Source organism: Prinia subflava, chromosome Z (genome assembly GCF_021018805.1).
Source record: "Prinia subflava isolate CZ2003 ecotype Zambia chromosome Z, Cam_Psub_1.2, whole genome shotgun sequence".
In the NCBI taxonomy this organism is placed as follows: Eukaryota; Metazoa; Chordata; class Aves; order Passeriformes; family Cisticolidae; genus Prinia; species Prinia subflava.
In genome coordinates this window covers 4414753-4440319 of record NC_086283.1, presented here as the reverse complement: position 1 = coordinate 4440319, position 25567 = coordinate 4414753, and the positions used below count along the sequence as shown (strand labels likewise).

The following is a 25567-nucleotide window of genomic DNA, read 5'->3' as shown; positions in this document are numbered from 1 at the left end:
GCCAATTCCAATCACTGCAAAGCTGCTTTGTGCACAGTTTGATTTGGGACATGGAAGACTTATGACTGTCATTAGGTATTTTTCCTCCTCCTTTCACTTCCTTGATTTCAGAACAAGACTCCAGAAGGAGTTAAATTTTACAGAAGTATATAAACACCAGTTAAGGTCCCAGTGATACCTACAGGTGTAGGTATCACTGGGACCTTAAGCAAAGCTGGAAAGATGCTCTTATTAAATGTAATCCCATTTGTTAGAGCACTAAACACAGTTTAGATGGGAATACAAGTCCTTGAGGTGGAGGAGCACTCTTAGACCCTTTCAGAATGGGCATGTATAATATATATATTATATATCCTATAAGCGAAGGGTGAAAGAAGTCCAAGCAAAGTCATTGTGTGTTACTGCTTTACTACACCATGCCCTGGGATCAGACGTTTCCCCTAAGACTTTCCCAAGCACTTCTCCCACTTCACTAGACAGAAAACAATTAAACTGAGTGATTTATCTAAGTAAACTCAAAAGCCTTAAACCTGGAATAAAGTGCACCTGCCTCAGTATTACTGAAGGTCTAAGATTTTGCATTTATATTCTCTTGTAAATTCCTTCCAAAAACTTTAAATGGGAAGGAAACATATTGCACAAAGTATTAGAAGATAATTCAAGAGAACAAGTTACTAGTCACAAAGAAAACAACCTGAAACTTTCTAATAAGTAATATGCTTGTGACACTAACAGAGTTCATGTACCACAAATGCTACCAAAAACATAAAAGAAAAAAATTTGAAGTCAAGGCAATTAATTTAACAATTCATCATTTTTTACATGAAAAAGTGTGCATTTTACAGGCTCTGAGACTCTAAAACTTCCAGGAGGTTTCCTACTTGATTACACAATTTGCATTCTTCATTGTATCCATATGAATGCAGCTGAAAATTATTAACTCCATTCTAAAGTGCACAAGGCAGAATTAAACTGTGACTTGGCTTTACAAACACCTGTGAGAGGTCAGACACCTCTTCTACAACACAGACATAGGGGACACGTGCAAAAAGTTGAGTCAGAGTAGTTTATGATGCTTAAGAAGAGTTTAAGAATGATGTCTCAAGCAAAGCTTTCCCCAGCAATGTAATCTAATTTGCTCTACTTTGCAGCACAGATGGAGTGGTCAACTCAGCTATCTCTGCACAGAGTGGAAGTGTGTAATAACTTACCAACTACTTCTTGCCATTTCCTGGCTTTCCCTTAAGGAACACTCAGTAGCTACTTAGATCAACTTTCACAGTTGCTTATCTCACTCATATATGTCAAAGCAGGTTGTATTTTTATGATTAACAGCTGCCGGATGACAAATCAGCTTGATCAGCTCTCTCAAACTCTGACCACTGACTGCTTCCCAACCCAAGTGAGATCCCTTTGCCTTCAGGATTAAAGCTGTTTACTCCAGAAATTTTCTAGAGCATAGTTATTTATGCTGGCCCTCAAAAAGTGATTAGAATTCTAAAAGTTATTACTATCAAAGTGATATCAAAGGCATGCTTAGAACAAAACTGCTTCCCCCAACAACTTTTTGCCATTACTAAATACACAAGCAGAAAGAAAACCAGCTGTATCACTGATGTTTTAACAAGTCACCTTAAATCAGGTTTCTCCAAGCCTGAGCTTTGGTGAGACCAAGAACACTCCACTCTGTGATCCTGTTCCATAACTTCTGACAGCCACTCCTGGAACCTTCTACCTATTCTTGGTACAGAAGTGGGCATTAAGCCACAGTTCAGCAATTATTATTAGTACTCTCTATATCCCTGAGTAAAACACTAGAAAGAGAATACCTTTAAAGGTAAAAGAATGTGTTGCACAAGAACGTGAGGGACTAAATTCATGATCAAAAAAAAATTTAACTTCCCATTAAATGGGTGTGGAACTGGACAAGCTTATGACTATGGCTATATGAAGAAACCGAGTAGGACTCAGCTCATTTCTACCAGGTCCATCCACCTAGTCACTTCTGAAAGATGTGCTATTATTAATGATTTACCAACAAAGATGAGGTCTAAAAGCATATGAACCAAGGTGTCAGCAGGAAATATATATATATATATATATATACACACACCCTTTTGTAAGGCTTCACCTTGTTCCAGAAAAGAAACAGCAAGTATGTTACCAAGTATGTTCCTGGCTCCAGGAAAAAGCCAGTCTGGGATTTCAGACAAACACTCACACGAGTCCTCTCCACCCAGGTGTCTTAATGGTAGAAAAGTCACAGAAATGGTAGAAAAGTCACAGAACATCAGTCTTGGTATGTGAGTGCTCTGCATGGAGGATGACATACACACCATGAATGCATCACTGTCAACCAGCTTCAAACACAATGAACCAGTACAGGCACCTCAACTCACAAACACATGATGCACAGGATATATCTTAGGCTGAAAGTAAAGTCACACCATACCCCATTAAAATTATATCCAAAATGTGACACCTGATCACATAGACTAAAATCGTCCAACTATTAAAAAAGTTAGTAATATTCCCAACAGGAAAAAATCTACCTCTCACATACACACAGAATAACCAAATCGTTTGGTTATGATGGCAAAAAAGGTATTTTATCAACTATGTGTCAACAACACCATCAAACAGAATTGTTGGGCCAGTTTACAAGAACAGAAAACAGTGGCATAACAAGCATTTTCAGCTACTGAGGGGCATATAGTACAGTAAAGATGTTCTTATTTTGGTGAAATTAGAAATGACAATTAAGATCTTTCTCAAGGAAAAGAGGTAACACATCTTTAGATCAAAGGAATGTAGGAGAAAGACGAGTGAAATAGTTTGTTTCGTTCAACCCAGTTTGAAGAAGAGAATCATTAAGCAGAACACAATATTCTAGTGAGGAGGGTGCAAAGTACAAGAGAAAAAAAGTTACTTCTAACACAAGTTAACAGTCCAATTATTCAATGAACTCCTTAGCAAAGGATGACTAATAACATTTAAAAACCGATTTTTGTTCAAACAATTGCTGAGCTACAAACTGCAAGAAGAGTACTCAGAGAAGTATCACATGGAGAGGGTAAGTGTGTAACTCTTCCCTAGGTATCTGCTTTTGGCCACCAGTATGGATAAAAAGTTAAGCCAAACATACCTTTGTCCATGCTTAACACAATTGCTTTTAATTTTTTTTCAGCAAGGTAGCTTTTATTGAAATAAACTGAAGGCGGAAGTGATGCATACATTAATGATGCATACATCTCCCATCCCATTAACTTCTCCCATTTTTGTCCATGTTTTAAAGTCATTCAATCACTTTCAAGCCCTTAGAACCTGCGTTTTGGGTGCTGCTGAACAATATTCAAATCCTGCATTGGTACCAGAGACCCAAATATCCTGCAATCCACACAGAAGCTGAGACAGTACTGAGTTTTCCCCTTTCCAAGCAAGGAGGATGAAAGGAAAATTATGCTTTGCTCAACCTCTTCCTGTTTGCAAGAGAGGCCTCTATAACTGTGTAATGCCTCAGTACTAATTTCTCCATTATTAATAGCTAACCAAAGCAGGTCAGATTTGTTCAGCGCAAATAGTGACAGAGCTTAAGAATCAATTTCCTTTTATTCAGTTCAACTGGTAGCTCAGATATCCCAGACAGAGAAAATGTGGATAAAACTGTTGCTCCACTTTGATGCAGCCATGCACAATTTATCTGGAAATGAATAATGCACAAGTAACTCCAAATTCTAGAAACAGATTAAAACCTAGTCCCACCTTTTAAAATAATTCGTAACAGATTTTAGCTCTTGTTTTACCTCCAACTTACATATTTGCCAAGGATTCTGAGTGCTCTCAGAAGTCCCTCTTTTTATAGTCCTGCCACGAGAAAGGATGTGAAGGTGATTTTTAAATTAGAAACCTTACAAAGCTTAAGGAAACCCAAACTTGGGACTTTTTACAAGGAACTATAACTGGGGAAGTTATCCTTCCCTATTACAGTAAAAGAACTTCACTGGACGGCACTGCTGTCAAGACAGACATCTGAAAAAACAGACTGAGCTGGGGAGAAGTTGAGTACCCTGTGGAAGGGGGAAGGGAAAAAAAAATCCAGTCCCAAAAACGAGAAAGGAAGAAGAAATTAGAAGAATTCCTCTTTCACAAATCACAACATCAGAAGTGAAACTCTATTCATCTAAGAGTTTAGCTTCAAGAAGTTTGAAAAAAACAGTTTAAAACACGACATCCTGCACTCTCATCCACCCGTTCTCCTACTGAAGGCCATATAATTCACACCTAGGTATGGCTCATAAACAGAGGCTATTATCCAAAACACAGCTTCCTACACCCAGCAGACTACTGTGCTCATAAGCAAACAAATTTCATTTTACCTTTGGCCCTCCAAGGAGATGAAATCAACACACTACATCACTGGCAGGTATACACTGCCTAAGATCAGCTGCATTCAAACAACGTGCTGTCTTATAGGCCTTTCCAAAACACCGGATCTCAAGGTCTTTGTAATAAGAAATCTACCTAATGCTCTTACATGTCTAATCCACTGGCACCAGACATGCAACCATTTGAGATAAAATAGGTATGGTATCTAAGGAAAGTCTTTAAATCTAGAAAAATAGATATGCTTTTATCTAATATAAAAATAGATATGTTATCTCTAATTTGTTAGATTTATTGAAACAAGAACTTCATCTGCTATTTTCCTCATGCTACAATGAATTCACCTTCCACTGCTATTACAGCAACATCTTAATGACATTATCAACTTTTAAAACCTTACCCCCTCAAGTAAGTTTTGTCCATTTCTTCTCTAATCAGAGCAGACATTGCACACTGCAGCTTCAGCACTACAGTTTGTACAGGCACTGAAGTTACAACCTGAGATCTCTTTTAGGACAAGCAGCAAGATCTAACTTGAAGTCTGAATCCAAAATTAGCAGAGCAGACTCAAGCCTTCCAAAACATTAAGAACTTCATAAGCACACCTGCAGTTGATACCAGCATTATGTTCCAAGGTTCATGAAAATTAAGTCCATCTCCATTCCCCAGAAGTTATTGCTGTGTTTTAAACTCCACTTGGGTAAGCCCCGTTTCAGTAGCAGAGCTCAGGGATCAGAGAAGAAAGAAAAGGAAACAGCTCAGAACCAAAAGTTCCCTTAGGGGCATTGTCAAATGCCTCTTGTACTTTGGAAATGAAAATAAACCTATACAATCTCAGAGTGTGTTATCTAACTGATAAATTGTAGAGCACTATTCAGTGTGCCAGGCAACCCTGCACCATAAAATGTTCATTTTGCTACTGATTTTAACTGTGATTTAGAGACATACACCAGCATTTAAACCCTGACCACTCAATACAGACTTGTTAATCATCTTAATTTATATGTATCAGCTCAAACAAGATCTGTGCACTTCACTACATAAGGTCAAGTTCTGTAACACTGTGGGACACCTCAGAGAGCTCTCAGACTGACAAACCGTACAAGCCCTGAGTTAGGAGTACTGATTTAAAAGACCTTCTTCATTTTACTTTTATCATGAATTTTATGTGCCTTGTGCCCCCTGTGAAGAATACACCCTGTAAGAAATATTCTTTTTATGAACTCCAGTAATATGTTACAACTCTATTTGCCAAAAGGTAATATTTACTTCCAGTTAGTCTACATTGTTGGTCCTTACTGCTAAAGTGCTTTTATAACATTAGCTCTGATGACAATGACATCTCTTCCCTGCACAAAGAGGTGTATTCTTTCTTGGACACACCTGCAACTTCTACTACAGTTCAACTGTTCCACTTGACCCTTCCCAGCCTGCTCAGACCACAAGAGATGCAGACATCAACCAGCAACCATGCCAAAATGAAAGAAGTTACAAAATACAAGGCATCAAAACTTGATTCCCATGAAGTGTATGCACATCACAAGAGTCCCTGAGCTGTAACAACACACGGGAAACCCTTAATTCAAGTCAACTCTGTCCTGAATTTCAGTTTCTTGCTTTCTAGGTCCACTGCACAAGTTTGCAGCAGCCCATGGATCTCACACACAGAGATCACTGTCTGTACTTTTAGACATTACACTCTCTTTACGCTTCCAGGATCTCCATTCCCACTCGTCTCACCCCGAGGAAGGGGATTAGGCCATCTCCCAACAGCCCGTAGCGAAACGCCGCCGGGCAAGAGACTGTGCTCACACTCTCCCTCCCAGCTCAGGCTTGCCCACTCCCGAATCACCGGGGCGCTGGAGGCCCCCTGCCCGAGGCTATTCCAGAGGAACCCTCCTTGTCCCGCTGGCTGTCACTGCCCCGGCCGGGCACGAGAGGCCCCGGTACCCACCGGCGGCGAAGTGGAGCGGCGTGGACTTGCGCCCCGCCATGTCCTTGGCGTTCACGTTGCCCGTGTCCACCAGGCGCTTCACGCGCGTCACGTCCCCATTCCTGCAGGCCTCCAGCAGCTCGCGGAACGCCCCGCTCGCCGCGCCCGGGCCCGCCGCTTCGGGACTCTCCGCCGCCGGGCTCGACGCCGCCGACGACGACGCGGACGAGGAGGACGAGGACGAGGAAGAGCCGCTGGAGCTGCTTCCCGAGCCCGGCGGCGGGGCCGGCGCGGCGGCGCCCGAACCCTCCGCGCACTCCACGGCCGGGGGCCGGTCCGCGTCGGGGGGCGCCTCCCCCTCGGGGCCGGCCAGGCTGTGGCGCTGCGCGGCCGGTGCCAGGCTGGGGCTGCGCGGCGGCGAGGCGGCGGCGGGCGGCGGGGAGGCCGGGCCGGGCGGCGGGTGGTGATGGTGATGGTGGTGCTGGGAGCGACGCGGCGGCACCGCCGCCATCTTCGCGCCGCTCTGCTCCGCCCCTCCCGGCCCCGTCACTGCGGCAACGGCGCCGCCCCGCCCGCGCTTCCGCCCGCCCGCCAACCCCGAGCGCCGCGCACGGACGTGACGCCGCGCGGGGCCCGCGGGGCGCGGCCGCACCGGCGCCGGCACCGCCCCGGGCGGGGCGCGCCGCCCCCTGCCGGCCGCGGCGGGCGGGGCGGGGCCTGGCGGGCGGAGCCACGGGCTGGGTGGAGCGGGCGGAGCCACGGGCGGAGCCACGGGCTGGGTGGGGCGGAGCCACGGGCTAGGCGGGGCGGGCGGAGCCCCAGGTGGGGCGGGCGCTGCCCGGGAACATCGTTTGTTCCTCGGCTGCCGGTGCCGGCAGAGGGGCGGGACGGCAACTCCTCAGGCGAGACCGCGGAGAGGAGGGCGAGGGGCGGTGTTTGCCTGCGGAGCCCCCTGTAGGGGCGAGGCAGCCTTCTTGCGCCCCGACGGCACGATCCGGCTGTGACACCAGAATCTGGGCAGCTGCTTCTTCACAGCCGCCGTTCGTGTCAAAACTCCAGAAGGACTTAGCAAGCTAATTGCAATACCCTATTGTCAGATCCAAGCTTGGCGAGATATTTAAGAGGTATCGGTACGAACTTGTTCAGCTCACCGCCCGCTTTCCACAGTTTATGTTTCCCCATCCAGGTGCTTTTGTGGCGTCAATGACAAACAAAAGTTCCTTTACTGATCCGCCAGAGGTGGGTGGACTACCCGGCCCCCATGCGAATCCAGCGCTTGGGCCTGGCGCTCACCTCCCTTCCCCTGCACGCGATCCGGCCGGCAGCGCGGCTTCACAGAATCACAGAATCATGGAATGTTATGGCCTTGGAATGGACCTGAAAGATCATCTAGTCCTGACATCCCCTGCCATAGGCAGGGAACACCTCCTTCTAGACTAGGGCATTCAAGGCCTTATCCAACCTGGCTTTGAACTCTGCTTCATTCCGGTACAGCTCCTTTCCTAATGCCAGGAAATGACAGAGTGAGACCAGGAGAGAAAGTTGATGGAAAACCTAAGTGGAACCTGGCAGTTCTTTAAAAGTTTATCAGCTAAGCTGAAAGGCCACTTCTTCACTAATTCCAGGGAGGAAAGCAGCACTGGCGTAGAGCCCATTGCCCAGAGAAGGCAGTCACTAAAAAGCCACATAGAGCAAATGGCAGAGAGAGGCCAAGTGGGGAACACTCCATCTGCTCAGAAACAAGAGTGTGGAGAGGTGGAACAGGAAGCTAGGGGCAGCCAGGCAGAAGGTGGCTGCCAGTGCTAAAAGGTCAGAAAGAGGAATCTAGGGATATCAGGGACCAAAACGTGCCCTGAAGGCCCTCTCTAGCATGACCAGGTCTGAACTACAGGGGCATAAGCAGAAGCATTTAAATAAGGATTTTGGGTTGGGTTTGAAAACTACAAAAGTGCTGAGATCACAGTTCTCCCAGCTTCCTGATCTCTAAGAAAGATATAAATACCAATTATGTCAGAAAGTCAGAAAGACCCAATAGCTGTTACTAAGAGATCACTTAACTTTAATCTGTAAGAAAATGGAGATCCCATTGACAGGAATAACATCAACAGCAAGAATTTCTGGAAAATTCTCGGTATACTTAGTGTGGCAGCAGCTACAGGTCAGAGAATGGGGAGAGTGATGGGGAGAGTGAATTCCTGTTACAAGGAGTTAATATGGCTAAGGCCAGCCAGCCTTGTCCTAGCAAATACATCTGCCTTAGCTATTTGGTAACAAAAGGGCTTTAGGAAGTGTTTGTGTAGCGCCATGTGATGTGCTGAAGAAGCACTGGCCAGGTCTACTGCTGGCAGCACAGAAAATCAGAAAATAGGAATTCAGAATAAATTAGGATCTGGTCTAGTGTTAGTAAGTACCCTTCTGCTGGTGATGAGAAAGAAGGCAGGAAATCAGTCCCCCCTGACTAGTGGAGAAGTAAATGAAGATCCATTTGAATGTGCCCAGCTCAGTTCTTGCTCATGCCATGACTAAGAAGGCATGAGCCTTGACCAGGCACTGAGAGAGCTCAGCAAGACCTCCCTGGCACCTGAATTTAGACAGCTGCTGTTTCATGGCTGGCTTTCATTTCAAAATTCAAAAATAACTTTGCAAGCTAATTGTAACATCTCCCTTTGTCAGAACTAAGCTTTGTAAGATATTTAAGAGGTCAGAGTATCAGTATGCACTTGTTCAGTTCACCACTGGCTTCCCACAGTTTATATGTCACCAGTTGCTTTTGTGGCATTAGTGGCAAAAAAAAAATCATATTCCTTTGCTCTCTCTATATTTCCCATAAACCAAGACTATAAGTAGCATCACTTTTAGGAAATGTATTGGTATACAAACACTTGTTCTACTTCCGGAATGAATTTTAAAAATACAAGTAATATTTTTTAAATTTGGGGATCCATGGTGGCCTTAAAATGTAATTGTTTATTGTAGGACTGAGTAAGGAATACTGTACTCTTGGTCAATCTTTATAAGAAGGCCAGAGAGGTACTGGTGGATGAAAAGCTGGACATGAGCCAGCAATGTGCACTCACAGCCTAGAAAGCCAGTTGTGTACTGGGCTGCATGAAATGAAGCACGGCCAGCAGGTCAAGGAAGATTCTCCCCCTCTAATCCTCTCCTGTAAGTACTGGAGAGTACTCCCACCTGGAGTACTATATCCAGCTCTGGAGTCCTCTAGACCTCTTGAAGGAGGTCCAGACAAGGGCTACAAAGATGATCAGAGGGCTGAAGCACCTTTCCTATTGAGATAGATTGAGGGAGCTGGGTTGTTCAGCCTGAAGATGAGAAGCCTCTCTCTCAGGGACACCTCATTGTATCTTTCCAGTGCTTAAAGCGGGCTTATAAGTAAAAAGGGAGGATGACTTTTACACAGGCAGGTAGTGACAGTACAAGGATGAACAGTTTTAAACTAGAAGAGGAGGGATTTAGATTAGGAAGAAATTCATGAGGGTGCTGAACAGGCTGCCCAAAGGAGTTATGGATGCCCTGCCTCCAGAATTGTTCAAGGCCAGAGGAGATGGGGCTTTGAGCGACCTGATCTAGTTGCAGATGTCCCTGCCCAAAGCAAGAGCTTTGGATTTGATCATCTTTAAAGGCTTCTTCCAACACAAACCTTCCTGTGATTCTATGAAAGGAATTCCTGTGCCTAGGAAGAAACAAGCAAAGCAGTTAGGATTCACACTATGAGACCTGCCTAAGGGGAAGTGGGGCCTGGTTGTGGGTTACACAGGGGCTAAAGCAAGGTGGTTTTGGAGATGCACCTCCTCTTCAGACTCCCACATTTGGGTGGGGGACCCTATCCTATTGCATTTCCAAATTTCTCCTTAGTCTTTCTGACGTGTACAGCCACATGTATAGCCCCACTGCTCCCCTACAGACGGTTGAGGCAAACAGCAGTGCTGTTCACCCCAGCCCTTCTCTTTCTCCTGCCCCAAGCATGTCCAGGATCTCTTCAAGTGCTGGTATCTCCGTGTGCATACGGCTTGGTAAACCTTGGGGTAGCTTCATAGCACTCCTGCAGAAACGGTGGAGGATGTAGTTCTGGGCAAAATTTCATTCTCATGGGATTTCCACTTAAGGCTGAGGAGAAACATACGGAGGATCTTTGAAAGCAGTCAGTTAATCCATTGCTTATTTCCCAGCCAGCCATCGAGCCCTTGGAAACAGGACTTCTTGAAGAGGTTCCAAAGCAGGACCCTGGGGTTTTTAACAACTAGGCTGTGTTGTCTGGTGGTGCAGAGGGCACGCAGTCTCCCAAGGCCCTACCAGCCTCGCTCACTGCCGGTGCCAGCACCTGTGAGCTTTGCCCTGGCCCACAGCACACCCTGCATCTGCGTGCCACAGCAGCTTGGTGCTTCTGTTGAGCTGATTCAAGTTCATGTCCTGTCACAACTGTCACAAGCAGCTGGTTACATTTGTACATCTTGTCCTGCAAGGGCCAGAGTCAGGCTCTAAAATACTGTTGATTGCTCAGTGCCTTTGCCTGACCCAGGAGAAAGGTGCTTTACATAGAAATCTTATTAATCATGCAGGTGCAGGGCTCAGTAAAGTGGAAGCACTTCAGATTTCATCTGAATAATTAAATTCCATCAATAGGACTTTGCAGGACTACTATTTAAAATTAATAACTGCAAATGCAATTCTGACATATAATGGAACCCACTGAAATGGGATTTTTTTTGTTTTTAATCAAATGCTTTATAGCTTTCCTGGCAATTTTACAGGCACCTGGCTGTAAGTTCCATCTGATCCTGAGCAGCAAAAAAGGGGTTTGGTGTGGTTTCTTAATATCTTTGACCTCCCAAAAATTAGGAAATGGCTCCAAAATCAGCATCCAGCATGCTGATGCTCATTTTTAATGGACCTCTAGTAAGCTAATGAGTAAATTGAGAGGAAATGAGGAAGTCATGTTTGCAAAAATATGTCTCCTCTGCCTAAGGGAATATAAGGGATCATCTAGGTCTGTACCAAAAGCCACATTTTCTGAGAAATAAAATCTTCCTTTTCCCCAGAAACTACCTGTCTCATTCCCTATTGACAGCTTGTACTGTGGTGAAAACCCCAAGAGAAGCCATCCCTGGCTGACACTATCACAAGTTTGCACACTCATGCAGGCATAGTGGGATAAAGTGTAAGGTTGATAGGAAAGCACCAGAGCTTGCCTCTTTGGACAACCTTCAAGCAGCACTGGGGATGTCTTTGTGTCAGCATGCTGTTCATCATGTTTCTTCTGCCTTAGCTTCATTCATCACCTACAGGAGTTTATCAAAGTTTGAATAGCGCTGCATGACTTCTCCTTCTCCTCCCTACAATGGGGAGGCATTCAGCTCCTGTTGCTTTGTGTATTTTGATAGAAGTTTGACAGTCAAAACTTTCCCTGCTTAGTGAAAAAACTTACCCTGTCTGTCCTTGCTTGCTGCCAGAAAGATGTTTAATACAGGCTATGACCTCTAATAGCAGGCAGATGGAGATAAGCACTTCTCTCCCTGGTGTTTTTCAGCTGGCTGAGCCAAGCAGCTGCTTGGAGCATCCCCAGTGGAGGAGCTCCTCCAGTTTTCCCATGGAATACAAGAGGATTATGCAGTGGCAGCCTTTTAAGTTGCACTTGCTGCAGGTCATATGGCAACTGGAAGCCTGCCCTGGCCTCAGAGAGGATCTGCAATGCCCACAGGAATCATAGGGTGGGTGCTCCTCAATAGTGATGCTGCTTTTGCTGTCTTTACCTGCACAAGGCATTGGAGAGAAGAAAAAATGCTGCAAATTTGAAGCCAGGGTCAATTTTCCCTGCAGAGATCTTTTGTTTCTAGAAACACCAAGTTGATTTAAAAATGTGATTTTGATAGCAGCAGCTTGGATGGTTTTGCATGTAGAGGGCTGGAAATGAAACCATCAGCCTGGTTTCATTTCAACAAGAGCTATTGGACAAGAGGGTGGGATAAGAGAATGACTCTTTCCCCGGTAGGAATTGAATGTGCCACTTTAGAAATGCGGAAGGAGACTGCTCCTTTTGGAGCACAGAGAAGGGCTGCTTCCCACGTGACCTTCAGAAAAGCAGACACAAAAACTAGGTTAGCCCAAATAAAAGATGTATTACCCACTGCAGGGATGCTCTGAAAATAAATGAGTACAAGCTTGGAAACTTGTTCTAGATGGGCACAATTTAGTAAGAGGCCATGAAATATTTCTGTTTCCCAGAGCCAGGATCTGGAAGAATTTTATCCCCAGGTTTAAGCCCTCTCAGCAGAGCCTCATGAATCGTGAGTATCCCTGCAAACCTGTTCTCCGACAGAAGTCGAGCAGTGGCCTTAGAGCCAAAACATGAGCCCAGCCCCCAGGACTGCCTCTGGTGGCTTTGAGCAGCTCCCGAATTCTTACTTGGAGATGAGTTTTGCTTCATACAGCCATGCTTTCTCTCAGCATGGACTTTCTGTTCTGTCCTTTGTGTCCTTTGTCTGGATTTATCAGCCAACACAGGAAGATTTTCCCTACGCAGGGTGATGTCATTCTCAGGCATTTAGTAGAAACATGGTGAAGGTTTGCTAGACCTCAGAGGGCCTGAAAATTTTTTTTATCCCTGCTTTATATCTGGTAATGATGGGAAAGACAGAAACTGAATCTGAGCCCTTGCAATCTTGTAGTTTTGGTAATTTGTAAATTTAATAATTTACTGTAGTGACTATAGCTCCACACGATGTTGGTTTAGCTCTCTCCTCCTCTCCAGGCACAGTTAGATGCACAGGGCCACCCAAAAGAAAAGGTGTCATTCTTGCGAGGGCTTTCCACAATAAGGAAAACAATAAAGGCTGTGAGCCTGGTTGCCCTGTGGACTGCTTTTCACTTCAGATCTTTTCTTTTTTCTTTTCATGGGCCTGAAGTAATAGCTTATAGCACACTTTGATAGTAACTGTTACAAGGTGAAAGGTTGTTTCCACGGTGAAAGGAAGCCCCCAAGGCATGCTGGAGTGTCCAGTGAACAAAGACAATGACGTTTCAAAATCTGTGAACCTGTGGCCACGGTGCATCGCTGACATTTGTAAGGGTAAGGTTACACATCCCAGGAAAGCTGAGGGCCCACAGCCTCGGTCAGCCTGCTTCGCGTCTCCTCTGTAAAGGGGGTCTATTCCCCCTCGGCAGCAGAGATAGAAATTTCCACGCCTATTTCTCCGATCCCCTAGAGCAAAGCTTGACTGAGGAACCTGAGGAAGGCAGTGTTTAGGGTCTGGCCAGATGGATGCAGCACAGGAACAAAGCATGGCAGGAAGGTGGCAGAGTTGCTCCGATTAACCAGAGATCTGCAGGCTTTCGTACTCTCTCAACACGGCAGAACATTTACCGAATGGGAAGAAAGGTTAAGCTCGGTTTCTTGAAGGGCTGGATGAAAAATCAGCCCTTGCCTCGAGAAAAAATGACACGGCGAAACACAACAGCGTTTGCCGTAACTCCGTGGTGAGTCGGGCGGTTCGCAAAGCTCCCAGCGAGCCCAGGCGCAGGGCGAGACGCGGGGCGGCGGCTGTCACACACCGGGGTCCCGGCGCAGCGCCGCCACCGCCGCCGCCCCACCGCCTCCAGGGCCAGGCGGGCTCACCCCGCCGGGGCACCCGAAGGGCCGCTCTCTCGACCGTTGCCGGGGCTGGGAGCCGCAGGCCGAGAGTCTCAAGCCAGCACACGGACCCTTCCTCCCGGGGCGAAGGGACCGGTGCCCCGCAGGCAGGGGCGGGGTGCCTCCCCAGAGGCAGGGCCGGTTCTCCCCGGCGCGGGGGCGGTGCGGCGCGGCCGGGGCCGGGCCGTGACCGCGTCCCGCCCCCGGCGGGGCGGTGGCAGCGGCGGCGGCGGTACGTGCGTGGGGCGGCGCGGCGGCGGTGCCGGCGCGGAGCCGTGGGGAGTCTCCAGCCCGTCGCGGCCGCGGGGACGCGCAGTGCGGCCGCGCCCATGGCGAGCAGCGGCGGCGGCAGGTAGGGTCGGGCGGGGGGGGGGGCCCGCTCCCCCGGCCATGGCTCAGACGGAGCCCCCGAAGGCGGTGCGGCTGTGGCGCGATGCCGCCCTGCGCGCACGCAAGCTGCGGGGCGGCCCCGGCGAGCCCGAGCCCGAGGCCGAGCCGGACGCGGGGCCGCCGGGGGGACCGCCGCCGCCCCCCGGTGCCGCCGCTCCTTGCCGCCCGTCCCTGGCGGCGGCGGCGCTGGGGGAGCTGGAGGCGCTGAACCTGAGCGGGCGGGGGCTGGAGGAGCTGCCCGAGGAGGTGGGCGCCGCCCTGAGCGGGCTGCGGATGCTCAGCCTGCGGCGCAACCGGCTGGGGCGCCTGCCCACCGCCGCCCTGCGCCACCTGGGCCGCCTGGCCGAGCTCGACCTCAGCCACAACCGCCTGCGGGGCCTGGGGGACGGCGAGGCGCTGGCGGGGCTGCGGGGCCTGCGCAAGCTCAGCCTCAGCCACAACGAACTGGGCGCCGAGGGCCCGGGGCTGCCCCCCGGCCTCTCCGAGCTGAGCTGCCTCGAGGAGCTCGACCTCAGCTTCAACCGCCTGCGCCACCTGCCCGAGGGCCTGGGCCGTCTGCGGCACCTCCGCACCCTCGACGTCGACCACAACCTGCTGCCCTCCTTCCCTGCCCCGCTGCTGGAGCTGGCCGCCCTGGAGGAGCTCGACTGTTCCGGCAACCGCCACCTCGGGGCCCTGCCCGAGGGCATCGCTGCCCTCCGCCGCCTCAAGGTCCTCTGGCTCAGCGGCACCGGGCTGGCATCCCTGCCCGAGGGTCTCTGCCAGCTGAGTGCCCTCGAGAGTCTCATGCTGGACGGCAACCGGCTGCAGGCGCTGCCCACTGGCTTCAGCAGACTACAGCGGCTCAAGATGCTGAACCTCTCATCCAACCTGCTGGGCGAGTTCCCCTCTGCCATCTTGTCGCTGCCAAGTCTGGAGGAGCTCTACCTGAGCCGCAACCAGCTCACCGTGCTGCCCCCTCACCTCTGTCAGCTCAACCAGCTCCGCACTCTCTGGCTGGACAACAACCGCATCCGCTACTTGCCTGACTCCATCGTGCTCCTCCACAGCCTAGAGGAGCTGGTCCTGCAAGGCAACCAGATCGCCATCCTGCCTGAAGGCTTCGGGCAGCTTTCCCGTATCACCCTGTGGAAGATCAAAGACAACCCCCTCATCCAGCCCCCCTATGAAGTGTGCATGAAAGGCATCCCCTACATCGCAGCTTACCAGCAGGAGCTGGCCCACTCCCAGCCTGCCCTCAAACCCCGCCTCAAACTAGTCCTCATGGGCCTAAAGGATGCAGGAAAGACCCTGCTGAGACGCTGCCTCGTAGAGGACAATGAGCAGAGAGAGGACATGGGATGCCTGGAGGCAGGGAACACCCAGCACAGAGGGTTTCCTGGACAACAGCAGGACATTGGGAGGGTGACAGTTGGGTGTTGCTCCTTTCCAGAGCCCCAAGACAGTTCCTCAACTCGGGTACCTGTCATGCAGCAGGTGGAACGTCTCCCTGTTGAGCGACAGGATATCTCTTCTCATGTGCCCTCTCACCGAGCGAAAGGGGACACGACATCCCGTGCACTGCCACCCAATTCCCCGCGAGTACCACTGGGACTAGGACTGTCAGGAGGCAGTAAGGGCATTGAGGTGATGGACTGGACAGCAGATGCAGAGAGGGGCCTGACATTCATTGTGTATGAGCTGGCGGGGGACCCAAGCTATGATGTGATCCAGTCTTTCTTCCTCTCCCCTGGAGCCTTGTATGTGCTGGTGGTGAATTTGAGTGCCTACGTCCCTCAGCACTTCTACGCCTCTGTGGGCTATTTCTTACACTGGCTCAGTTCCAAGGTGCCCCATGCTGTGGTGTGCATGGTGGGAACACATGCTGACCTCTGTGCAGAGCGGGAGTTGGAAGAGAAGTGCCTGGACATCCATCACCAGATCGCTCAGCAGGAGAAGAGGGATGCTGAGGGACTCCAGAGCTTAGTCCAGCAGGTGGATGAGGCTCTGGGACAGGACTTTGACCTGCGCTGCTCCAGCCCACATGCTGCCTTTTACGGGGTCTCAGACAAGAATTTGCGGCGAAAGAAAGCCCAGTTTCAGTATCTTCTTAACCACCGCCCACAGATCCTCTCTCCAGTGCTGCCTTTCAGCTGCCAGGACCGTTGCCAGGTGCGTCGCCTGCGGGACAAGCTCCTCTCAGTGGCTGAGCACCGGGATATCTTCCCAAACCTGCACCGGGTGTTGCCCAAGTCGTGGCAAGTGCTGGAGGAGCTGCACTTCCAGCCTCAAGCTCAGCAGCTGTGGCTTAGCTGGTGGGACTCTGCCAGGCTGGGCTTGCAGGCAGGCCTGACGGAGGATCGTCTCCAGAGTGCCCTGTCCTACCTGCACGAGAGTGGAAAGCTGCTCTACTTTGAGGAGCATCTCACCTTGCGGGAGTATGTGTTCCACAACCTGCCGCGGCTCATAGACATCCTCAATGTCTTTTGCCAGCGGGATGCCGCTGTGCTGCTCCAGAAACTGCTCAGCGACACCCAGGTCGACGAACTGAGGACCACTCAGCTCCATCATTACGTGGAGGGCTTCTTGCTGCATGGCCTCCTTCCTGCCCACGTTATCCGTCTCCTTCTTAAGCCCCACATCCAGAGTCGAGAGGATCTGCAGCTCATTCTGGAGCTGCTGGAGAAGATGGGGCTATGTTACTGTGTCAACAAACCCAAATGCAAGCCCTTAAATGGGGCAGCTGCTTGGTACAAGTTTCCGTGCTACGTGAAAAATGAGGTGCCCCATGCAGAGGCATGGATCAACGGCACCAATCTGAGCGGACAGTCCTTTGTGGTCGAGCAGCTGCAGATTGAATATAGTTTTCCATTCATTTTCCCACCTGGCTTGTTTGCACGCTACAGTGTCCAGATTAATAGCCACGTGGTTCAGCGATCAGATGGCAAATACCAGATTTATGCCTACCGGGGAAAGGTGCCTGTGGTGGTGAGTTACCGGCCTGCCAGGGGAGCTCTGCAGCCAGACACTCTGTCTATCGCTAGTCATGCGTCCCTACCAAATATCTGGACAGCTTGGCAAGCTATCACGCCTTTAGTGGAAGAACTGAATGTCCTGCTCCAGGAATGGCCAGGCCTGTACTACACTGTGCATGTCCTCTGTTCAAAGTGCCTTAAAAGAGGGTCACCCAACCCACACACTTTTCCAGGTAAGGCACAGCCCAGCTTGCCTTTCATCTCTTCTGGAGCTTTGCCCCCTCTAGAAAGGTGTCTTATGAGGTCAGCCCTAGCTCTGTTTCTTTCTTTTTTTTTTTTTTTTTTTTTTTTTTTTTTTTTTTTTTTTTCTTTTTTCTTCTCTTCTCTAACTCCTTTCCCTGGTGGTTTGAGTCATGAGAGAAAATATTAGAGTAGCTCCAAGGAGACAGGCTTAAAATAACCCTAATCTGAGAGGAGGGGGGTGTTACATCCCCCTTTGTCTGCACCTTTACTCTCAGCTTTTTGGGTTTTGGCCCTGAGGGTTGGCGGTGCCATTGTTGAAAAATCTCTGACCTGTCCTCCTTGTTTTGATTCCTTTGAATGGGCTGTGGTATTAGGTTGTTTTGTTGTTGGTGGTTTTTTTTCCTAATTCCTTTTATCCTGCAGCTCCCACTTCCTCGGAGCTATTTGTAAACATGAATAGAGATGCCTAAAACATTGCAGGTGTCCCCCTTCAACCCTCCACCCCCAAACCTGGCCTATGCTGTGGTCTCTCTGAATCCCGGAAAGCTCCTCCTGGTAGACAATGGGTGTGTTGGTCTCCATAGCCCTGTGTAAAAAGAGCTTTCTCTGAGCCCTGTCTCTAGCGGGGAGCATTCCTCCCTGAAGAGAGAAGAGTACTTCATCTTCTTTGTTTAAGTGTCTCACCTAGAAGTGATTCCCAGGCTGTGCCTTTTGGAGCTGTTCTCAAGAGCATTTTATTTTCCTTTCTCTCCCTTCCTCAAACGAAGAAAGCATAACCTCTCTCCTCTGGAACGTGACTGGTCGTGGTGCTTTTTAAAGCTGTCACCTCTAATGCTGTGATTTTTATCGGTGATGTTTTCCAGCAGCATCTGTTTTACTTTGTGTGTGCAGGTACTGCCTCCTAACTAGTGTCCTCCCTGCTCTGCCTGGGTTTGCTCTGCAGCTTGCAGGGTGCCATGGGAAAGGTGCTTTGATGTGTAAATCTGCATGATTTGGACTGTGAGCAATGCTCCAGAAATCTGCATTTTAACAACCATGCTGGAGGTGTGTTGGAACATTATTAAGGGGTAGCCTGAAATTGTGCAGGGAACTATAGCATGATTTGACTTAAAGCCAGCAGTGGTGCTGAATTTGTTCATAAGCAAATGTGATTAATAAGGTGTGGGGTTTGGGGGGTTGTTTTGGGGTTTGATTTCTTGGTTCCTATTGGTTTTTTGTTTGTTTGTTTGTTTTCTCTGGACGTTTAAGGAGATGCAGTTTGCTCCTCAGCCTGGGTCCTGGCTGCATCAGCTGTATGTCCCTCTAGCTGCTCACTTATGTAAGAGCCGTGGGACTGCGGGGGGTGAACCCGTGCTGTGAGACACGCTGAGTGATATCTTGTTGTTGACATGGTGCTTAGGGCAATATGATCTGCTTTCAAAAAAAAACCCTGGAAACAAAAAAAAACCAAACCTGTCACAGAACCCCTGAAAAAAACCCTAACAACCCTCCCCAGAAACACACCAAAATTAGTCAAGACAGCAGACATGTGGATGTGCAGTGCGATGGGCACCTTTTGAAGATTTAGCTTGTGAATTCCAGTCTCCAGTCACACATCTCCATTACTTCTTTTTAACTGGTGAATGCTTTGTGGCTGTCCCTTTTCTCCTTGTGAGCAGATGATGCTCTTTAAAAGGGAAATTTGAAGGGGCGCCAGACTGTCTGCAGGCAGTTGGTATTGTTGCTGACCACAGTGATGGTCAGAGCAGCTTCAGAAGCATGAGGGGGCATTGAAGGGCCTTTTCCTTTGAACTTGGCTGTGCCACTTATGTTTCCTTAGAGATGGGAAAGGATTGCTCTCACCTGGGAGCCAGGCTAGGTGTGCTGGGAAGGGAAGGCACAGGTAAGCAGTGTGCCAAGCACAGGAGAAGCTGAGGTGTGTGTGCCAGGTCTCTGAATGGCACCTGGGTGATGCTGCCTGTGGAAGGAGGGGTTGTAGCATTTTTGAAGCGCTCCAGCAGGGAATTCAGGCTTTTCTATTGGGGCACAGGTGTGTTATTCCCTTGGGGCAGGGAATGACTCTCTTAAACATGGACATGGTGTGACTCTTGCTGGGAGAATGACAGACAAACATGTTTAAAAGGCAAGGCTGATCTGTGGAAATGCTGAAGAGTGATTAAATTAATTTATTGAGAAACCTGCTTGTTGTCATGGATGATGATTAAATCTAGCCCAGGTTTGATCTCAACTGTATGAAAAATGTGAACTATGATTTGGCTTGGCATGCCTGTATGCCTGCATTTAATCTAAAGTATTCCTTGCTGTGTATCTGCTCTGTGAATAAAAGACTGTTTAGGAGCCCCTAAATGGCAATCATGAAGCTCAAGACATTTCTTTCCTCCTGATTTTGTTGATCAGGAGGTGTGTATGTTTAAGTCATGCTGCCAAGCTTGCTGTCATGCAAGTGATTTGTGGTTGGTGTCATTTTTGACAAGGTGTAGGAAAGAGAAGGGTCTATTGTTATGAAAATATGTAGTGAGGGAGATGTCTGTGTTTCTTTCCAAACTCTTTTAGTGGCAATCCCTGGCAATTACAATGTTCATAATACTTAAATAGTTCTGTGGGCTTTTTAGGACTGCACTGAAGAAGTGCTTTGCAGCCAGTTGACCTTAATAAGGGAAATATTTCTGTGTAGACACTGCCAAATTTGTGCTCAAAAATGGAAGTGCAGTCTGACTGTCTGCATGGTTGTGCAATCTGTGTCGTCATTCATGAAGCTGATGGTGCATTCTTTGGTCATCCAAAATTTTTATTAGAATCCCCTTCTAAAAGGGAGTTCATGAGTTGAGGATAAATCTTCACTTTTCCTCTCTGTCCTGTACACTATAGCTTCCACTGATAATACACACAGAAGTACTCTAGGAATAGGGCTACTGTGCATAGAAATGGTTAATAAAAATTGAGATTCTGGGTTTAGTTTTCTGATGGTTTATTGCAAACAGTGAATGAAAGTCATATAAAAATGCCTTGTTAGGGTCCTTTTAAGGAAGTTTTTGTGTTTGAAACAGTTTTGTAGCTGGGTGAAATAGGGACTGAATTGGCATCTGAGCTGGAATTTCAGTATGCTTTGAGGCTGCAGTCATCCACTTGGCTGATAACAGCTCAGTGTGTTAAATTGTTTTTTTTTCTTTTATATTTCCACTACATATAAATAAAAGTGTCCCCACCAGGCTAAGAAAGCCATATCCCTCTTTGAGTGACCACCAGGAATGGTTTATCTCCCGAAGACAGTAAGACCTCAGTTGGGCCATCACAAGTATTGTGAAATGCTCTCATATGTGTGTGATATTATTTTAGCCCCTGTACTGAAGAGCTTTTAGGTTTTTCTTGTCCTGTAAGCTATTAAGTGACGTGGGACTGGGGGCTGGAGGTGGTTTGCTATCTGTCTGATAGTAGACACGTGTGCTTTGTTTGGACAAGTGTGCCTGGATTTTCCAAGCTTGCAGACATATGCACCTGCTAACTGCCCTGCTGCTGTTTCCCCTTGCCCTGTGCTAGGCTGGGTCTGGGTCACCAGGGGCTCTTCCAGACTGTCTATTGTATGAGATGTCCTGATATCCTGTGCATGATTCTTCCGGTGTTTGGGCTGGGAGGGATTATGTTTGACTGGTGGTTTTCCTTTATTTCCTTTATTTCCGAAGGGGCTGTATGAGTGTAGATATAAGAGAGCCAGGGTCTGTGTCCATTGCAGAAAGTGGGCAAAATGCTGTCACAATTAAGAAGCGGTGATGTAGGTTTTCATAGAGAAAAACATGACAGCGGATAGAAAGCCATGGGCAAAGATACTGTGTGAGCCTAGCAGCCCCTGTCCAAAAGGATGCTCCAGAGCTATTGGAGAGCTTTGAAAGGTTCTGGAGGACTAGCAAGAGGTCTCCTGTGGAGAGAGAGTGTGCATCTGCCACTTGCCTTGCTATCTCCTTCTTGAGGTACCAGAGTGAGGAGGAGATCACAAGCCTCTACTCTGCCTGTCTCCCACACTGAGGGTGAGCAGAAGCAGGGATTATACTGCCAATCACCTTAAGGGGTGCAGAGAGAGGTATCATAGTGTAGTTCCCCTGTGAATCTCTCTGTCATGGCTAGAGCAGGGCTAACTAGGCCGTCATCGTATGTACATGGTTCAAAGAGACCTATACTCATCAACCTTGTGTTTGAGTCAAAGCTGTCATGACCTCCCTTGGTGGCGGGGATGGAGTCAGGAGGCAGAGAGGTGGAAGATCCTGTGGTGTGTCATGCTGTCAAGTCACCCCATGCAAGGTGAGGCAAGAGCAGGTGAGACTGGTTTTTTCAGAAGGGTTCAGGAGTTGCTTCAAAATCTGAGCTGCTCCTCAGTGAAAGACTCATGTCAGGTATCTAATTCCACTTTGTAGTCATGCTTTAAGTAGCTGGGGTTCTTTTCATAGACAATTGCAGTAGAGTAACACCTGCTTGTTACAGAGCCTGACACTAGTATTAGGCAGCCTTCTATTTCCCCTGTTTGCAGGTGAGGTCTTTTTTGCTTGACTTTCAGAGTAGATGCTATGGGTGTTTTGGGGCTGTTGTCACACTATCCTACAGGCTGTGGCTTCAGCAGAGTACTGCAGCGTAATTGGAGACAGTGAGACAAGACTTTAGCACCCTGTGATCTTTGGACATGGATGATGTGGGTGGCAGGATGAAGCCTAACAGGGTCCTGTGGTTCAGGAGAAGAAGAGCATTGGTTGGTTGCTGGACTTGGGGAGGCTACTGTCATTCTGTGGCTCTGGCATGGATAATTTAGTTTACTATCTAGAGCTGATTTCTGTACTATTGAAGTGACAACCTAGGCTGGTGTGACTTGCTGTAGGTAATAGTAGAGCAGAAACACAGTAGTAGCCTATGTGCCACCACGGATTTTTAGAGATTTCCTTCGTATTAACCTGTGTGTTGCAAGGTCAGTATTTGAAGTCCTCTTGTTTGGTGGCTGTGGCATCCTCTAATTTAAACAACATGTTGAAAGGGACAACAAATGTTTCTGTGATCGTGGAGGAAGCTGAGAAGTTAGCAGAGGAAGAGTGTGGTATGCAGCATGGATGGCTGCCATGGGACTGTCCCTGGTGGGGTATAGATGTGGGAATCGGTCTTTGGAGTGAACTGAAGTAGTCAGGGCAGACCTGGGCTTGTGCCTGAAAATCTGGCTTGGGAGGATGCAGGAACAGAAGGGAATGTGGATTCCAGAAGAAAGGCTGAGGTTTTTCAATGGCCTTCCTAAAGCTGTCCTGCCGTGTCTTACCTGGTCTTGTGTGTGTATGGGGGCTTTCATTTTAAAGCTCTTAATACAGAACTTGCTAAAATTACTTGAAATTAGAATGGCAAGATGCACACTTAACCCTACTTAAAGAAATCCTGTTTCTTGCTTGAGGGAAGCCTCTTCCTTACACAAAAAGTTTCCTATGCGTATCTTATGATAAAAGGAAGCTTTCCTGGTATGTCGGCTCCGGTACAGGGAACCTCTTCTGCTTTGTCCCTTAACAACTTGCCTTGTCCTGACCTGTTCCTCATGGGAGTCATCTTTGGGCATTGAGCCTCTGGACTTTCATCTGCCACCACTGAACCAGGGAGATGCTAGATTTGGTTGAGTGGATCTTTTTGGTTTGGTTAGTGAAGCAAAGCAGAGTTCTTGGCCTTCAGTGTATTACTTTTTTTTTGTTTTATGCTTTTGGGTTGTGTTATTACAGTTGCTGAAATTTGCAGGAAATGACCTATAAAAGAGTTGCTGGGTACCAAATGATTCTTTGTTTCATTGTGTGAAATCTGCTTAAAAGCTACTGACTGTGAGGGTGAGGTAAGCTGTTGATGGAGGTTTTCCCCTCTCTGGAGTCAGTTGATTAAGCGAGGACTGATTTGTGTGCTGCTTCAGCGTGCTGTGGACACGGGTGTTATGAGACATGCTTTTCATTGTCTTGAGTGCTCACACATCTGGTGATAACCTGCTTCACAAACACTGAAGTGGGAAAAGTTTTCCCAGGTAAGTTTAGTTGAGATTTAGCATGTGAAAAATCCACATGCAGGTGTACTACAGGGGCCTACTCCTTATGCATCTCAGGAGAGGATGGTGGAAAATCAACAACAGTGCTGAATCATTGTCATTTGAGGATGTGAACATGTTACTTGACATTGGGATAAAGATGTGAAAAAACACCATCAGTTTACAAACAAAATAAGAGTGCATCTGTTAGATAATTCTCCTGTATGCTGTGGTGTCCATTGCTTTTGCAGTATTAAGCAGGCAACTGTGGTAGCCTAGCATGCTCTCCAATTAATAATTTACTAGTAATAGTGCAGGCTACTTGTTTGGCTTCTGGAAGTAATCTACCAGGGAAGAAGGGGAGTAAATATTTAGTGGAAGTCCTGTGTGAGGTGTGAATTCTCGGAAGTCATCAGTATACCATTTTTTTTTTTCTACCTCCCCCCCACCCCCATCATGAATAAAGGAAGAACAACCTCTGTAGATATGTAAAGAAAACTGTGTTCTGGGGGTTGAGTAAAAGATAATCAGTTATGTCCTTTTATCTGCCTCTCCTTGTTTGTAGTATCTGTGCTTGTCACACAGATGTGGACAACTGTGAGAGTAAGCAGGCTGGTGCCAAATAAAGTCACCTCTTCTCAGGTGCTTTGGCATTTGTGGGATGCCTGTTCCTAGGAGCTCCTTGTAGGGACAAGGAGTGGGAAGAGAGTGCCTAAAGTACTGTGTGAATTATAACTGCCAAATTCACCTGCTCCAAACAAAATGTGTCACTGCTTTTGACTAGATGAGAACTTATCTGTGTCTGAAAAAGTAATGCAGTTGGGTTACAGGACTCTCAGCCTGCCATCATGGTTTGTTATATGGTGGTCTTGCCTACATCGGGAGAGCTGATGGGATTCCGGTGACCACAGCATGAAGGAGCTGTCTTATACAGAGGATGAGGAGGTCATGGTGTTTTCAGAAGCTGTTGCATGGCTGAAGGTTACAGTCTTGGATGGCAAGGTCACCTGTGTGAATGTGACCTTTGTTCCAGCTAGACCAGCTGGGAGAGTTTTGTCCTCTAGCCATTTCTTTCTGGGGAACCAGATGTAAGAACTGAGATCGGGGAGGTGCAAGACCTGTGAAAAATAAGTCTTGTTGGCTTTGTTAGAAATTTAATTTGGGGTGTTTGGATGGACTGAACATCCCCACCTTTGAGGGTTTATGGTTCTGCCTCAGGAGGCTGCTAGAGGCTGAAGACATACTGCACTTGTGGTATTTTCCTGGCTAAAGCTTAGTGGTAACATTGGTCGGGTTGCCAACATGGTCAGTGGTACTGTGGTTTCAGACTTATGGGTCAGAAGGTGTTAGGGGTGACTTGTCTGTGGCCAGTGGATGGAGGCTGTGCACAGACCAAGATGTGCTGGAGCGCTTGCCTGCTGGAGTTGGTTGTGGTTTAAAGCAAGACCTTAATTTCAGATTTGTTTTTTTTGCTTTCCCAGTGGTCATTTTCAAAAGCTCTGAGCTTTACCCAAAGGTGTACTGAGTACAATCCTTACTGGTTTTAGCTGTGGATTCTAAGGGGATGAGTGAAAATGGCCTAGGAACCAGGGACTTTACAAGGTAGCATTAATTTTGAATTGGCAGTTGAGCATGGCAAGCTCTGCATGAACCAAACAACAGCTTTGAGAGGAGCAAGGCACTTCAGTTGGGAAGTCCATTGAACTGAGCGCTTTGTGAAGGTCAGACTAAACTGAACTCTGAGGGCAAGTAACCTTCAGCAGAAAATAAAGTTCCATCTCAAATCCTGCCTTGTAGTGGGAAGTGCTGACTCGGATTTGGTGCTTGAACACTCCAGGAAGCAGCTGTATTGTTGTTGATCTAGGATACATTGAATTGTGCTGACAAGATGATGGGAGACTTCTGCTGGGCTTTTATTGGCAGGATTTTGCAAGCTTGTCTAAGTGCATTTCTCCAAAACTCTTATTGAAAGCAATACCAGGATATCTCTTTTACCC

At 47.9% G+C, this 25567-nt stretch overlaps 2 protein-coding genes across 5 annotated transcripts in view; one reads left to right on the top strand and one right to left on the bottom strand.

The window, feature by feature from the left end:
- Positions 1-6890, bottom strand: part of TNKS (tankyrase) — a 127758-nt gene extending 120868 nt beyond the window's left edge. The window contains exon 1 of the mRNA XM_063421721.1: positions 6338-6890. Coding sequence (XP_063277791.1) covers positions 6338-6827 — 490 coding nt within the window. The 5' untranslated portion in view covers positions 6828-6890. The remainder of the gene's footprint in view (positions 1-6337) is intronic.
- A 7429-nt stretch (positions 6891-14319) lies between these two features.
- Positions 14320-25567, top strand: part of MFHAS1 (multifunctional ROCO family signaling regulator 1) — a 35486-nt gene continuing 24238 nt past the window's right edge. For all 4 annotated transcript variants that reach the window (XR_010083612.1, XR_010083611.1, XM_063423719.1 and 1 more), the window contains exon 1: positions 14320-17538. Coding sequence is in view for 2 of the 4 variants with exons in the window: in XM_063423719.1 (XP_063279789.1) it covers positions 14352-17538 (3187 nt within the window). In the remaining 2 variants the exon portion in view is untranslated. The remainder of the gene's footprint in view (positions 17539-25567) is intronic.